General features: G+C 40.8%; 1 protein-coding gene across 2 annotated transcripts in view; it reads left to right on the top strand.

Moving 5' to 3' along the window:
• Positions 1 to 14,701, top strand: part of LOC106641539 (uncharacterized) — a 46,476-nt gene extending 31,775 nt beyond the window's left edge. The window contains exons 1-5 of one of the 2 annotated variants that reach the window (XM_014355990.2): positions 8,176 to 8,360; positions 10,756 to 11,449; positions 12,789 to 13,978; positions 14,229 to 14,427; positions 14,508 to 14,701. In XM_014355990.2, coding sequence (XP_014211476.2) covers positions 8,327 to 8,360; positions 10,756 to 11,449; positions 12,789 to 13,978; positions 14,229 to 14,427; positions 14,508 to 14,556 — 2,166 coding nt within the window. In that variant the 5' untranslated portion in view covers positions 8,176 to 8,326 and the 3' untranslated portion in view covers positions 14,557 to 14,701. Of the gene's footprint in view, positions 1 to 8,175; positions 8,361 to 10,755; positions 11,450 to 12,788; positions 13,979 to 14,228; positions 14,428 to 14,507 lie in introns of those variants that run through there. The other variant, XM_089597862.1, reaches the window with a different exon arrangement.
• The last annotated feature ends 945 nt before the right edge of the window (positions 14,702 to 15,646 follow it).

Here is a 15,646-nt window from a genome sequence, read left to right as displayed (position 1 = left end):
TTGACGTAAAGTTTCTCGTGTCGAGTACTTGTCCGTGTATTTTTACTTTCGATCTGTTTTTGCGGGAGGGAAAAAACACTAAACGCTTGCATTATTCATTGAGAATTTAGTTTGCATCGATAGTATTCGTTAAACGCTGCTGTTGTTGTTGTTGTTGTTGTTTTTTTCGTTTAAAAACATTGCTGATCGGTATAACGTAAAAATTATGTCAGTCAGTGTTTACGGAATCGGTTTCGTCATCGCTGTAACGTCTGATTTAATGTCATGCGATGATCATAATCATTTTGTAAGTCAAATGGCACTATTCGATGTGCGCACAATGTGGCAGAAATCGGAACTTTGATACTAATTTGAAATACATGTGCTAGCGACATCAGCGCCAAAATTCATGATTTTTTAAGTGAGTTTGGGTGTCACAGTTCCGATTTCTGCCACATTATGCACGTAGCGAACAGAGGAACATGGAATTTTATTCATATTAATAGATAGGGCTTTTTTTTTAATACTATCAGGACAAAAAAAAAAAAACTTAAAAAATTCGTAATTACGAGCAATTTTGCGGGTCCCACAAAAATTGATATATAATGACACACATCGCAAAATTACAAAAAGAAAAAAAGGGAGAACAGCCACCACACGATCCCTTTTCGTAGCAACGTACATTCATCGCTCACTTCCCACTGCTTTTTTTCCCCTAATACACACCCTGACCATGACGGCCGAAAACCACAAAGTGCACGCATCGAAAAAATTTGCACGCACAGGTGGTTCGCCCTTGCGCACATACGTATCCGGACAAAAAAGTTACCGATCCCGGGAAATCGGTACAGCGCAGCAAAGTGATGCTTCGACGTGTGTAATTACCGACCTTGGACTTGAGGTCTCTCGCAGAGCTGCTGGACGATTAAAGCGCGTGTATGGTTGTACAAGGCGGTTTCAGGAGCTATAAATAAACACAATCGTTGACAGGGAAAGTCCTGCGAAGTAAGATACACTGTTTAATCCATACGAGATAATTTGAGGCAGGAGGTCATTTTAAATCAGCCGATATCATTGAAATCATTGGTAGACGTACACTTGAATGAAATCATAAATAGGATTTGTGATTAAGGCCAGCCAAGTGTATGTAAATTGAAATCTGATGAAATTCTTCACGAATCTCGTGAAATCATCCATGGAATCTTGAAAATATTTTGGGAATAAAATTCAAGCTCACCGTGGGCAAATAATCGCTTTGAGCTGCATTTGTACAAAGAGGAAGTAAATTTTGTTTTGTAATGCTACAAAATGAACTTGTATCAGACGGATCAGTCAACGGGGTCAATATGTAATTGCATTGAAAAAAATCGTTTATTCGTTTGAAAGAGTTTGCTGTTACTAAAATGTTATAGATATTGGAGTTGTAAGAGAAAAAAATAGAACCAATGTGTGAAATTTAAACAATGAGCTTGCATAAACAATTTGACGTCAGGTAGCCCTTGAAATCGTAGTGAAATCATTGAAAACTTTTTGAAATCCAACAATCGTTTGGGATCCCTCATAATTTAAGGGGCCCCTCGGTGGGTATTCATACAATATTCGCATAGTATATTCCGCACAAGATATAACGGAAGCACCTGGAAAAAAGGGCGAACGTGAAATTCTATTATCCAGCGTTTCGTGTACTTATCTTATCCGATCGCTGCCGCCGATGGCTACACGTATACCTTCACGATTCGCGTATACAGTTAGCTGTAGTTGCGCCTTAAAACCGATCCTGGAATGAAAGTGTAACGGACCCTCTGCCATGTACACGTATAGCGACTCAAAATCGTATGATAGTGACTTTTGACTGTAAAATGACTTTTTTTCTTTTTTACAATCGATCGGCACACTGGAATCGCGTGCGTGCGCGTACTGCGATAAAACTGCCTTTTTCAATCGATATCGGTATGCACTGATAGGAGTACGTGCTATTGCTGTCGGGACGGAAATTATTTTAGACGACCAATAATGGCTTTTCCACACGAGCCAATTTGCATGCGGCATAATAGGTACGAGCGTTATCGTTTCTACAATAAAGTTTAATGGTCAAACTGGTATGGATGTAGATGTTTACATATGCAGGTAGGACAATATTACCGATGGGCGTGTAAATTATTATGGACCAGCGTTACAAGTGCGTGTGTGCACGGAAAGGTTTTTTTCGACCCCAACGCGCGTATAAATTACTGTCCGAGATTTAAGCCAAAGCCGCGTGATTTTCGAAAGTCAATAGATACTTGTATCGAGTGCTACGTATCTACATGTATATATAACGGGAAAAGTGATATTACGAGCGACCGCCTCGTTGTCGCGTCTGGTATATCTTATTGCAACTCCTTTTTCTACCTTATGTTCTGCAAGTGACAATATTCAGAATAAAAATAATGTACCCGTATGTTTTGTAAAACATCGACAGTTTTTTTTATTTTTTTTTTTTTTTTCAAGGCAGGACAAAACGTTGCTTACATTTTCGGACTGCCAAATAGCCAACACGTATGTCCAAATTCCAGTTTTACTGTCACTTTAGAGGCTGTTTTTTTATTTATTTTTTTCGTTTTATTTACTTTGAACTCTCCATTCACGTACGAATACGCACCTTGAAAGTGGATTAACTAAAAATTTTGTGTACAGGTGCTTCATTGAAAAAGTGTCCTAACACCACTTCGTTTTCGTGACTGTAATTTTTAGTACTTTTGTCTTGAAATGAATACACGTGGTGAATATTAATGAACAATTAAACAGATGTACAAAACAATTTTTTAGATAACGTATCATTGATACTTCTACTTTCTTTTGTACTTTTAAAATTGAAATACAGAGCATCCGAAAAATATGTACAGCCTACCAAAATAATTGCGATGTAAAATGACTTGGAAAAATTTTTAAAAATTGGAAATTCCAGGGTTTTTGTACTCTAATCATGGCACCATGTATCTCTATCAAGCAGAGACGCGTACATTACTTCTTTTTCATTTTTATTTCTTATTCTTGAACCACTTCAGTTGTGCCATGTCATATCAATAAATATTCATCTCATCGAGCTAAATGTTTTTTTATTTTTGCATTATTAAGAACAGTAATAATTGTAGCATCAAACGCGTGAGAACATTTCTCATCCGTGTTTAAGCGTGTTACTGCTTCCATTACATGATTGTTAACCTTGCGATGAACGATTAGGAAATAACCGACAAGATCAGTGTATAATTGAGTTTAAGCGCGTAATTTACCACTTGAGTACCGATTGTTCTGGTATACGGGTATTTACATACGTTTAATTCATTTTTTTTTTTTTTTTTTTTTAATGAATTCAAGAGTAAGAATAAGACAAAAAAATCAATATATTTACACATTCGTGTGTTGTACTTGTTCCGATTCCGGAAAAAAATTATAAAAAGTGTCTAAAGTAATGAATAACTAAAAAAAACTTATGAATGAAATCGATGGTTATTCATACAATCATATTTTATACTTTTTTTTTTATAGATCTAGTTTGGTCTTTGGTAGGTCTTTAATGGATTTTCATTTAATTTTTTTTTTTCTCATACTACGAACAAAATAATTAAATCTGAAACTTATATTTTTTCGAAAAAAGTAAATTAGTAAATGTACAAGTGACTTATAATATTGTAAGTACATAGCCGCCAAAAAACGCGTTATAAATTTTATTCTTGATATTTTTGACCCCTAAAACCTAAGAGAATTGTATCGTATTAAAAAACCAAAGAAAGTTATCATTTTTTTCGAAACTGCACCTGTTAAGGGGTTAAAATTCATTGTCTTGACAATTTCACAGATTTATGGTAAAAAAACTAACAGTACGAATTCAAAATATACGTAAAGTCTCATCACATTACAGCAAAAGATTATACGTAGAGAGATACATATGATATCGTAGTACTTGACGTATTACAGATAGGTACATGCAGGGCAGACAGGAAATGCATGACAGTGCACTGCAGTACATTCGAGTACATTGGTATCTATCACTTGAAAAGGGCGTACATACATGCACATGCATGTATACCTGTAGGTACAACGACCCACCTGGGCGAGACCCATGGGTCGCGGTTCGTCGACCACACGACCGTGACCACGTTGGTACTGTATTTGCCTGCCTACCTACCTACATGTATATGTACCTATACTTGAAACCACGAGGAAACGGGGGCGAAAGATTTCCAAGAGAGCCTCTCCTTATCGTTTTGCTAACATACCCATGATGTACGTTTAGTATGGCCACCTTCTTTGATACGTGAAAAAAAAAAAAAAAAAAAAATTGCTATTTTACAATTTGGTTGGTATAATTACTTCATTTTTCAGTTTACCATAGCCCCATGATAATCTCATTTGTTGAACGCGGGCGTTAGTCTGGCCTGGATTTAACATTTGAGAAGCCTGGGACTGTATACTGATGTTAAAGGGTAACTTGTTTAGTTCATTCAAACGATACAACAGCAAACATGTAAAGATATCTGCGTATATGTATCATTAATACCGTGGACAATAGATGAGTCTCCCGAGGAGCAAAAAAATACAACAGTTAATAGAAAAGTTTTTAGAATTGCGGAATAAATTTATCCATCTGAAATTCATTCACTCCTGTATTGAACCGTTGAAACAAATAACCCATCCATGGCTGAATTCATATATACGATTAGCATCGTTACATCCAAAGATAATTTAACTGAATTGTTATTTTGCATTCTTAATAACTTTTGTAAGTGGCGTAAATTGATTAATTTGCATGATTTATGTTAAAAAGTTGATGCGCAGCTACATGAATTCATAGCCGCAACATAGAATGCAGTTGGGAAAACTAAATAATGATCAAGCGTAACGGTAAAATATCCGCATGGAAAATGCAAGTTCTTAAATCGCCTATGCTGCAAGGGACAATGCGAATAAAAGAGATCATATTTTGGGGTGAAAAAAAGGGCCGCACCAACTTCAGGCGAAAAAGTAGCCGATGGGTTTTCTAGTTTTGGTATAAAAATCGGCTACCGGTTAAAAATTAACAATCGGTAGTGGCTTCCCAAATCAGCTACCACTAAAATCACAAATCACGAGCCGAGTATACAAGCTACAACACTCAGGAAGGTGTACTTGTAGCCCAATCGTTTTGGTGAGCGAGCGAAACACGAACATTTTTATAACCTTTTCCGCTTCACGTGACGACGACCGGAGAACTTTGCTGCTGTATATACGTAGGTACACTTGCTCGTGCTTATCTGTGCAGGCTAATCCATTGTGCTTGCTCGACCACGTATATGTACGTACCAGAGCCTTTTTTTAAAACGGAGACGCTGCTTCCACGCGATAAGGAACTAATGGATGCCACGAGGCTATTGTTTCAGAATTTACGGGGTTTTTCGGGAGAGGGCGTTAAAGCCAGTCGTCCTTTGATGCAGAAAATAAGTGGCTTTTTATGAAATATTTTACAAAACATCCTTTGGACTACACTGTCGTATCAATCAATCATTGAAGAGCAACGGAAACAATTGCCAATTTACGTCAAATTCAAGCGATTTAGAGCTTTGGCGCATATCGTGGATGGATGAAACATTACCGATCCAATCATGTCTCGTAAAAAATTCTCAATGGAGATATCACCAAAACGTGCCCACTTGTAAGAGCCCATAGGGTACAATCGGTAGTAAATCGGTATCCAGAACTATAATTCCTTACTATAACTTACACCTGCTCGAGATTGGCTTCCGCGTGACCTTCCTTCCGTACGTCGCACTCCCGGCTCGAGCGAAACCGGCAAACAAAAATTCACCACCACCTCCACACCCGCGTCACCTGCGACAAAAGCACAGCGGAGCTTGCAAAAGATCGTGCCCCTCGTTCCGGTGTTATTGTGAAAAAAAAAAAAAAAAAAAAAAAAAAAGAAGAAAAAGAATGACGCGACTCCCGAGCTCAACGACCTCGCCCCTATACACGCCAACGACAGCTCCAAAGCGAGGCGCCGGAAAACCGCGATAGATAGAGAAGCTCGCGATTGTACGGAATCGGAGGCGCCCACCTCGCGTTTCTTGAACTCGCCTATTTTCAGAATGTGGAGCTGGCTAGACCCCTACCTGGCTCCCTTCGCCGTTATTTCCCCCGTATTTTTAAACCCGCCTCTTTTATCGCGTCCGGTCTCGGCCGAGGTCGTTTGTTCGGGCCAACGATATGGACCGAGCGAGCTTACTTGGACGGTTTTCGTTCGATGCGAATCAGTGGCCAATGGTACTGCTTCTTTTTTAGCCAAACTCGAAAAGAGCGAGGTAGTCCCTCTGTCAGAAACGTTCGACAAATCAAAGTGAGTTTTGGTGCATTATTGAGTTTGTGTGTGTTGTTATACCAACTACTGTTTATTCATCAATAACCCATTCTTGATTCAGTCGGTAGGTACACGTGTGTATGGTGTCACGTTGCAAATGCATGGAGGAAATAAGATTCATCGTCTTTAGTGGACACGAGGGCGTGTAGTGCAACTTGGATGAAACGTTATCTCATCGAGTGCGTACAAGAGGGCGATAACAGAATTGTTGGTTTTCACCAGTGAGGTGACGATAAGGAAATTCTGGTTCTTTTCCTCCTCGCAAGAGTTGAGTGAAGCAGAGACACGATGCGCTCGTAATTGCATAATTTGTGGTAAATGAGAATTTGGGATAATTCGTGGTTTAAGGAGTTTTTACGATTTTGTTGGTACTAACTATTGTATTTTATCGATGCGTCGATGGAAAAACGTATCATTATGAAAATCTATCTTTTTAAGAATGTTCTGTAAAAGGCGTATAAGATTTTGACGAAAATCTCATTTTGTTTCATTTTTTAGGAGGATACAATTAGACAATCTTTCTTGCACTGAAACAGTCTTTAGTATGAAAAATAAATTCTTTTTTTTGGTATTTGTGTACTTACTGAACTGTTGTTTGTAGTATTTCTAATAATACGTAAAAATTTACTGTATTACATTGAGCACAAGGTTAAGAATTAATTGTATCCACTACATTGTCATTACTGTTTTCAAGCTATTTTTTACAATTATGCTCTTAGTCAGTCAAAACATGGTTGTTGTCGAGCTTTACCATTATGTAAGACAGCTCTATTAATTATTATATTTTTGGTGTAATGAGGTAACGAGCTTTTATTATACGTTTTTTAAATGACACGTTCTTCCACTCACTTAATGTCATACCAAGAGATTTTTTTTCCGGACGACTGGTTTTTTATTCCGAAAAATATAAAATTAATTTCTCAACATATGACGTGTGTTTCATAAAATAGTCATTAATCGAACGCACAGTATACGTAGTGCACAGACAAATATTTGACACAAATCGAAATGATACGCTTAACTTTATAAATAATTTTCAATGAGGTGTACAGTGTCTGGAATAAACAATTATTAAAAAATCACTACCCATAATACAACCACTCCATTGTTACTCAAACGTATCTTTATTTCGTTGACGCGAGTCAAATATTTATTCAACATCGGAGGCGAAAACAAAACCGTTAAACTGCCCACACGTCCGAGTCAGTTCGTATGAACTTGAACCATACCCACCACTATGCGATACCAAAAAAAGTAGTGAAACTATAGCCAAGATTGGAAAGAGAAAGTGATTAGTAATTACAATTTTTTTTGTGTGGATCACGCTTTTATTTTATAAATTGACAAGAATAAAAAAGATCTATGAGGAATTTATATTATACTTAGGAATGATTCACTGACAAGTATTTTATGAGCAATGCTTCAACATTAGCAACGAGTAATCAAAATTCATATTTTTTACGCTCGACGAGTCACGAAACCACTTGCTGTTGATTTGCAATTACATCATTCATATTAAATCGCAAACAATGTAAAAAAAAACAAAAACAAACCATACTATCCGAATGTACAATAATCGAAACCAAAAGCTCCGAAAGCGCCAACATCCCCACGGCGAGAAAAGCTTCTGCCTCACGCACTTCCTGGACGGCAACACGCACACTTGTAAGTGCACGCGTGTACACGCCGTAGGCAGCTCGTCGACGCGTCTTCGTCACGGCCCGCGAGTCAGTCGCGCCGAGTCCGCCCGCGCGTGTGAACGAACGAACGAACGAACGCGAGTCTCTTTTTCCTTCCTCCTCTTTTTTTTTTTTTTTTACTTATTTTCTGCCGCGCCGCAAAGGAGGAGTTGGCAAACAACCCAACGGGACATTCGGCCCGATGGGACGGTCTTGGAGCTCTTGTAAAATAAGTACTGTGATTTTCAGTGACAGCTGAGTTTCACTTGTGACACGGTAGTGTTGGCGAGTCCCGAAAATGTTCAGCATGTGCTTGTTCAACTGCACCAGAGGTATACATACCATTGCAAAAGTTAAATTTTGCTTCCGTTTAAATTTGCGTTGGCTTTTTTTTTTTATGTCGCACATTCACACTCCAAGTGGTTGAGAACTACAGATTTCAGTTGATCAACAGCTTAATAGTTTCAATTTTGTCATGCATCGCAAAAAGCTAAATTAAACTTATCGAAAGTAAAAATTGTACTTTCATGTAAAAAAAAAAACACCGCGACAGAGCAAAGCGAGACGAACACAATCTCATTTCACCTCGAAAAGGTGTATGAGTCAGATCGCGCGAGGAGAACAGGAGATAATATTATCTACGAGTGTACCCTACCTCCGCGCGTGTACGAAAAAAGAGAAAACCGTCTAGACCGTGTAGCTCCGAGCTCTTTTTTGTCCCTCGTTTGTGGAAAAAAAAGAAAACCTCACCGAAGGAAAACACATCCTCGCGCACCAAAGTACCATTTTTTCAGATCCCGCGGCGGGAATCCCAAGCTCGCCGGATCGCCTCGAACGCTCCGCGTGTACAAACGCTCCCTATATATACGTATACACCCGTACAACCCAGCGCCTCGTCGGCATCAGCAATCTCGGCTCGAAGATTATTTTTTTCGCCGCGCTGGAATTCCCGGCACGCCGCGTTTTCGCTCCTCCATATACATATACGTCTGTGATATGTATACGTATACGAAGAGAAGAAAATATATTGTATAGGTGCACACACTGACGAATGCAATTCCCTCGCTTATAATATACGCACATGTACGGCTCGTAATTGTTAAATCCTCCTTTATACGCAGCGTTTGTTCCTTTTTTTTTTACGTATATGTATATATATAGGTAAGTAAACGCGTGGAGTCGAATTCCTTGGGATCTCAAACACGCTGAGATTATAATTATATATGCGCAAGCTGTTTTCGCCAAAAGCATTTTAAGCAGCCTGTCCGTGCGCATGTTTATGTATGAAGATATTGTACATACAGGTATATAATATATACATACGGAGGGACATTGTAACGTATTATATACCTACTTTCTCGCGACGACGACTGCTTTCTATGCGTGAATGATCCACTTGCCGTTTCGTATGTACGTAGAGAGAGATAAGTAAACCTGTATATTATGGTGAAGGTATTATATTATAGGAGGATCCGAGCTTTTTGTATTTTATTTTTCCTATGTTTCGATAGCGCAGTTTTCCTCCGGCACTCAATTGTGGATAAACGATCCTTAGCCCCAGCAAAGTGTATTATATATTGTATACAGTTGCGAATAAAGAAATTCCGCAATCGACGAAAACTGGCTCGTGAAGGTGGTATACTTACCTGTGTGCTGTTACAACGTTAGCCCATTACTATACACGCGTGTGCGTTACCCACTCATTATAATATATTGCATGCGAGGCTCATACCATGCGGCACGTGCAATAAAACATTTCCTAAACGATGAATTATTATATTGTTGGGCTGGAAACCGCTGGAAAATATGTACTTGTAATATATTACAACGGTCATTTCAGTCAAACGATATGAAAGATTTCTTTTTTTTTTTTTTTGGAAGGAAAACCTGTTATGATCATATTTACATTGCGTATATTCGTACGGGGGGAAACACCGAGGTGGTTATTCTGTTTTTATAACAAGTGAAAAAGCGCGGTGTAGGTGAATATATTCAACAAGGTGTCAAAGAGGGCAACGGGTACATAGTTTAAAATCACGAGAAAGAAGAAATTATTTACTTTTTAAGTAAATGAGATTTATTACTTACCGATACTTTACCTCGAACAAACTAACGGTTTAAAAAAAAAAAAAGGAAATTAACGGTAGCACGCGACGTTTGAAAAACGATTAAAAAACACTGTAAATACATGTACTCTTTCGTACAAATTAAGATTATGAAACTTCTGGATTCTTTACAAACCCCAATTGGACAGTAGAAGAATACAGTGTCCCATCGTCAACGTGCAAATGAGCGCATCAGAAATCCGGAAATGCTATAAGCCAGGTCGGGCAAACAAACGAAAGAACACGACGTTCCAACATTAGACGCTCAATAACTTTGTAATTTTTTCTTGATGGCCGTCAGTTTTCCTTGAAAAGTAAAGAAAAACGGCCGACAAATGATTTTCCATTGACCGACTCGCGGTATAAAAAAAGGCCCATGAATCACGTTTCACGCGGATCAGCTTCCATATATATATTATACACTCCTCTCCGTACGCACGACAGCACCGACACGAACGATCTAACGCGAAACACTAACGTGGCATTATCCTCTTTTTTTTTGCACCCGCATCGTCCTTAACCACCGATCCCTCGATACGAAAGAAGCGACCTCGTGGACCCCTCACAACCACCCATACACACACGTGCAAAAATTGATCGACCTTTCCCCGAACTGTTGCAGACGCCTCGCCAGTCCGATGGCCCCGCCGGCGTTCCTCGAGCTCCGACAAGTCCGAGCGTCACTGCTACAACGTCCAGACCTCGAGCGTGACGACCGAGCGCGTGGCCTCGTCCTCCCCGGGCAAACGGGACAAGAAGAAGAGGAGGAAACAGTTCAAGAAGTATACCGAGCAGGAGGAGCGCCGAGACAGTGGGACCAAGCGCACGCCTCTGCTCGAGCGGGTGTGCCGGCTGGGTCCGAGGGACAACCAGAGCGAGCTGTGCATCAACGACCAAGACGACCAGGAGGACGAGGAGGAGCGGGCAACGGCGGCCCAGCAGTTCCGCTCGATGTGCGAGCTGAGGGTCGGCGGGGTGCCCGGGCTCGCGCGCTCCGAGCTCCGGCGGTCGATCTGCGAGACGGACCTCGAGAGACGCGCGGGGGAGGAGGAGGAGGGACCGAAGTTGAGGTCAAAGTCGCAGAGCCGGGTGCCCTTTGCGGGGGGTGACAACCGGTCCGAGGACAAGTTCGTGCTGTTTGGGTTCAAGCAGAACGAGAGCCCGAAGCCGAGCAGAAGGCGGAGGTGGCGGAAGAGCAGGGACGCGCTGTGGCAGGGGGGCGCCGAGGGGGTGATCGAGAAGGGAGGAAAGGAGCGCTGCGACAGTCTCACGCCTTCAAGCTGCTTGGCAGCCAAGTTCCGGGCCATGCAAAACAGGTCGGGGGAACGATTTTTCTCTTTCTTTTCTTTCTTTTCTTTTCATTGTCTTGCTTTGACGATCATCTGGTCATCTGATGCGTTTGGGACATTCATGTGTTTATGCCGGTGTATTGTGTGCCAATTTACTGGGTGGCCTGGTTTTTGAGTCTTCACGGTATAGACCGTTATGAAGTTATTGTACTGTGACGATAACGCTTCACCGGGAAAGTTGCATGGAGTCGATCGGCACAATTCTTTCATGGATTTTCAAACGCTGTGGGAGAAAATGTTTTTTTTTTTTTTTTTTAATGTATAAAGTGCATTATTTTTGTTGAAAAAATTTTTATCACTGCCATTTGCAATACAAATGTTGAGAAAACTTTTTTGTATCACATGAGTGCGATACATTTGTCTTTGAAAGGCATTATTTCATTACTTTAATTTCTTTTTTTTTTTAATTTGCAATGCATATGTGGTAGTTGAAAATAAATTTTTCTTAAAAAACATTTACAATGCCATTATACTTTTAGTAAAAAAATATTTCTCTAAAGAATTGAGAGAGTATCTGTATCGGAAGTCAATAGGGGCATGTAAAGATCGGTCGAACGGGTCGACGCTTAAATCGTAAAAAATACGATACGATGTCGCGATGGCACAGTCTTATAACAGTAATTTATTTGTTTTTGCTATCGTGAAACTAACTTTGTCTCAAATATATCATCTAAATAATTTTTTATTAAATAGCTACAAAAGTTTCTAAGAGAAAAATATTTACTTTTTCCACATCACTCATGTGAATCTGTCATGTGTTTTTTTATAACGTAACCAAGTTACACTGCGTAATATGAAATACCTTCAAACAAATCTTTTTTTTATATCGTTTTACATACGTAGATAATAAAAAACATATATTATGATTATGTGAGTATTTTGGTAGATGTTGAAAGCCCATAATGATTGGAGCATTAATAAATAACGAATTGAATTTGGTCACGTTGACGCGTTTGTACTGATTGGCAAAACGCTTAAAAGCCTGTTCCGGCAACAAATTAAAGGCAGTTAAGAAAAAGGACCATTATTTATTCTAATTACAATCATAGATTTAGTTAAATTTTTCGATGGAAAAAAAAGGAGGCTTAACATTAATTTTAATAGACGGAGACTTTCGATACTTGGCTCAAGAAAACAACTATTGTCAGCTTTTTCTTCACCGTTTTTTCATCAAAAAGATCACCAATCATGAGTAAAGATATAAGTAGTTGTTCCATGAGTCTCGCAAAACTTTCGCGTGCCCATCCCTACGTACAAAGCTATAAGAAAAAAAAAAGCTCACTCGCCCCTATTCGTTTCTGCCCAGGTACCTGAAAAGCTCGACGAGCAGGCTGATCGGTAAGCTGTACAAAAAAGAGAGCGCCACCTGCAGCAGCAACAACAACAGCCTCAGCAAGGACCAAAAGAGACTGCGCAGCTTCTCCTACGGCGCGCTTCCCGGCCTTGACGAGCTCCGCACGAACCCGCTCTTCGACGAGCACGAGCAGCACCAAGACCGCGACGAGGACAACGACTCCGGCATCCTCGACAATGACTCCGCGACCAGCTCCCTCCTCGACGACCGGTGCAGCAGCGTCGCCTCCGAGACCCCGATGGTCACCAGCCACGACACCGCCACCCTCGCCCCACCAAGGATACCCCCCCGAAGACCCAGCGGCCCCTCCGCTCTGTACAAACGGGGCCTCCGGCTATTCCAGAGCACCTCGCTCCTCGACGCTCCCGAGGTCGCCCACGCCACCCCAATCCCCACTCAGCCTCCACTGGGCACCTGCGACGAGCCCCAACAACCAAAGGGACCACAAGGAGACAAGGGGGAAGGACACCTAGAGTCTGGCGGTGCCCTGTCGGTGATACGGAGCAGCGCGAGCGTGAAGAAGACCCTGATCGTGAAACTGCAGCGCGAGACGAGCGAGCAGAGCCTGGGCATCTTCATAGCCAAGACCCCGGACTCGGCGGGCTACCTCGTGGCCCACGTGGTGCCCGGTGGGCTAGCGGACCGCGAGGACAGCCTCAGGATCGGCGACGAGATCCTCATCGTGAACGGCAAGCGGCTGCGGGGCCTGACCATGCCCGAGGCGCGCAAGATCCTCAGCAGCGGCGCCAGCGGGGAGATCGACATAGTCGTCACGCGGATGACGCCACCTGGCGGGAACTCGTTGGCGCGGAAGAGGCTGCTCGAGAGTAGCGTCGACTACGAGAACGTGAGTATCGAGAACGGGCATGGGGTCATTGTCACACCCGAGCCACCGACGCACGGCTCGTACTTCCGGAAGCACCAGTCCAAGAGATCGGCTTGGGCAAAGAGGTCGGAGGAGGAGGGAGGTGGCAGGCAGAGTGACAAGTCGATGGAGAACTTGCCCAACTTTTGCACGCTGCCGAGGAGGCCGAGGCACGCGGTGTCGACGTTTTTGACGGTCGTGTTTGAGAAGGGGCCGGGCAAGAAATCGCTCGGGTTCACCATAGTCGGGGGCAGGGATAGCCCCAAGGGGAGCATCGGTGAGTTTACACACTACGTTTCTGGGGATGATTCTGATTTCTGTGGCGCTGAGCTATATACAGATATATTTGGTCATTGGATAGTAAAAGACAGAAATATCAGGCACCACAGAAATCGTAATCATGCCCATGTCTGACGGTGTTGTTGGACATTGTGCAGTGGATTATTACTTCATCAGTTGATTGTTTTTTTTTTTTTTTTTTTTTTGTTTTGTTATATAAAAATTTATTTGTATTTCTGCTCCATCAGGTATCTTCGTGAAATCAGTATTGCCTACAGGCCAGGCAGCCGAGGATGGCCGATTGCGCGCGGGTGACGAAATCGTGGCAGTCAACGGACAGATATGCCACGATCTGACGCATCGCGAGGCTGTCCAGTTGTTCCGCAATATCAAGAATGGACCGATTGCGTTGCACCTGTGCAGGCGGATGCGGAGTTGCGAGTCACAGTGAGTGTTGCGGTGTTTCATGTTAACATTGTGGAAACTTTTTATTGAGTAGATATAATCATTATTTTTGTCTATTTCAGAGCCATCAAAGCTAAGTCTTGTGCGGATCTTTTGATGGCCGATACGTGACAGCTATGATGAGTTGGTACGTTGATGCTCATTGGGATCGTGGAATGTTTATTTTGTCATGTAAATATTGTAAATTGTATAATTGTTGAAAAAAATTAAAAATGCATTATTATGTGGACACTGATGCAAAATTTTAATAAATACACGTTCATTGAATATCACAGTTGTTTTTTTTTTTCAATACACTTATTGACAAATTTCAAAAACATATGTATAGTTATTAATTTACGTATGATTCATTTACATCTGATTACAAGAAAAATACTTAAGGGGACTCCAGCAAGCGCTGGTACCAACCCATAAATAATTGAATCAGTTGGTATCACTGCTGTAAGTATAATATGTGCGAGCACCATCATGTATGGATATGTATAACTAGCGGCCCCTCCGTCTCGGCTTCGCCCGAGACTCACTAAATGGAACACCGTAGTGTTTTGACATGTAATGTGAAACGTTTTCAGTGAAAAATTATTCATCTAGTTCTGACACTTCTCACAACAAAAATCTTCTTATTAAAAAATATATTGGTTCAGAATCCACACAGTTTATTTAGCCAAATAATAAGCTGTAAAAATAAAAAAAAATATAATTATGCTGAAAAAAACCGTGCGTTCCTTAAGCCATAAGATAATCATTGCCCATAAGGGACCGTTGATTTGCAGTTTCTCCCGTATAATTTACGAAAAGGGCTATTTTTTAAAGCTGTTAAGATTCAAAGCTCACAAAAAATTTATCATTACAAAATTTTTTTCTCTTATCCCACAACTTTATTACCAGAGCTAAAAAGTCCTGGAGCTTAATCTCTACATTATTTATCGCAACAAAAATACAAATACATATTCTACCTATTTAAAAATCTGAAAGATTCAAGAGATTACTATGAGGGTTATAGTGAAAAGCTGATCTCTCACTTAATTAATTATTTCGTCATTTTCTGGACGCCTAAAATTGTATTCATAAGATGCATTTGAAGTTTTCCTTCTAATTTGACTTCTTGTGACTTTTGGCATAGTTGAGATTCTTGTGAGCCCTAAAGGCTATTTTTTTCAACTTTATTTGGTTGTAATATATTTTTTGGCAAGGTAGTTCG

Source organism: Copidosoma floridanum, unplaced genomic scaffold (assembly GCF_036245765.1).
Source record: "Copidosoma floridanum isolate Cflo_tuat_1 unplaced genomic scaffold, Cflo_Japanese_pri ptg000040l, whole genome shotgun sequence".
In the NCBI taxonomy this organism is placed as follows: Eukaryota; Metazoa; Arthropoda; class Insecta; order Hymenoptera; family Encyrtidae; genus Copidosoma; species Copidosoma floridanum.
The sequence above is the reverse complement of the archived record's forward strand: the minus strand, read 5'-3'. Positions and strand labels throughout refer to the sequence as shown.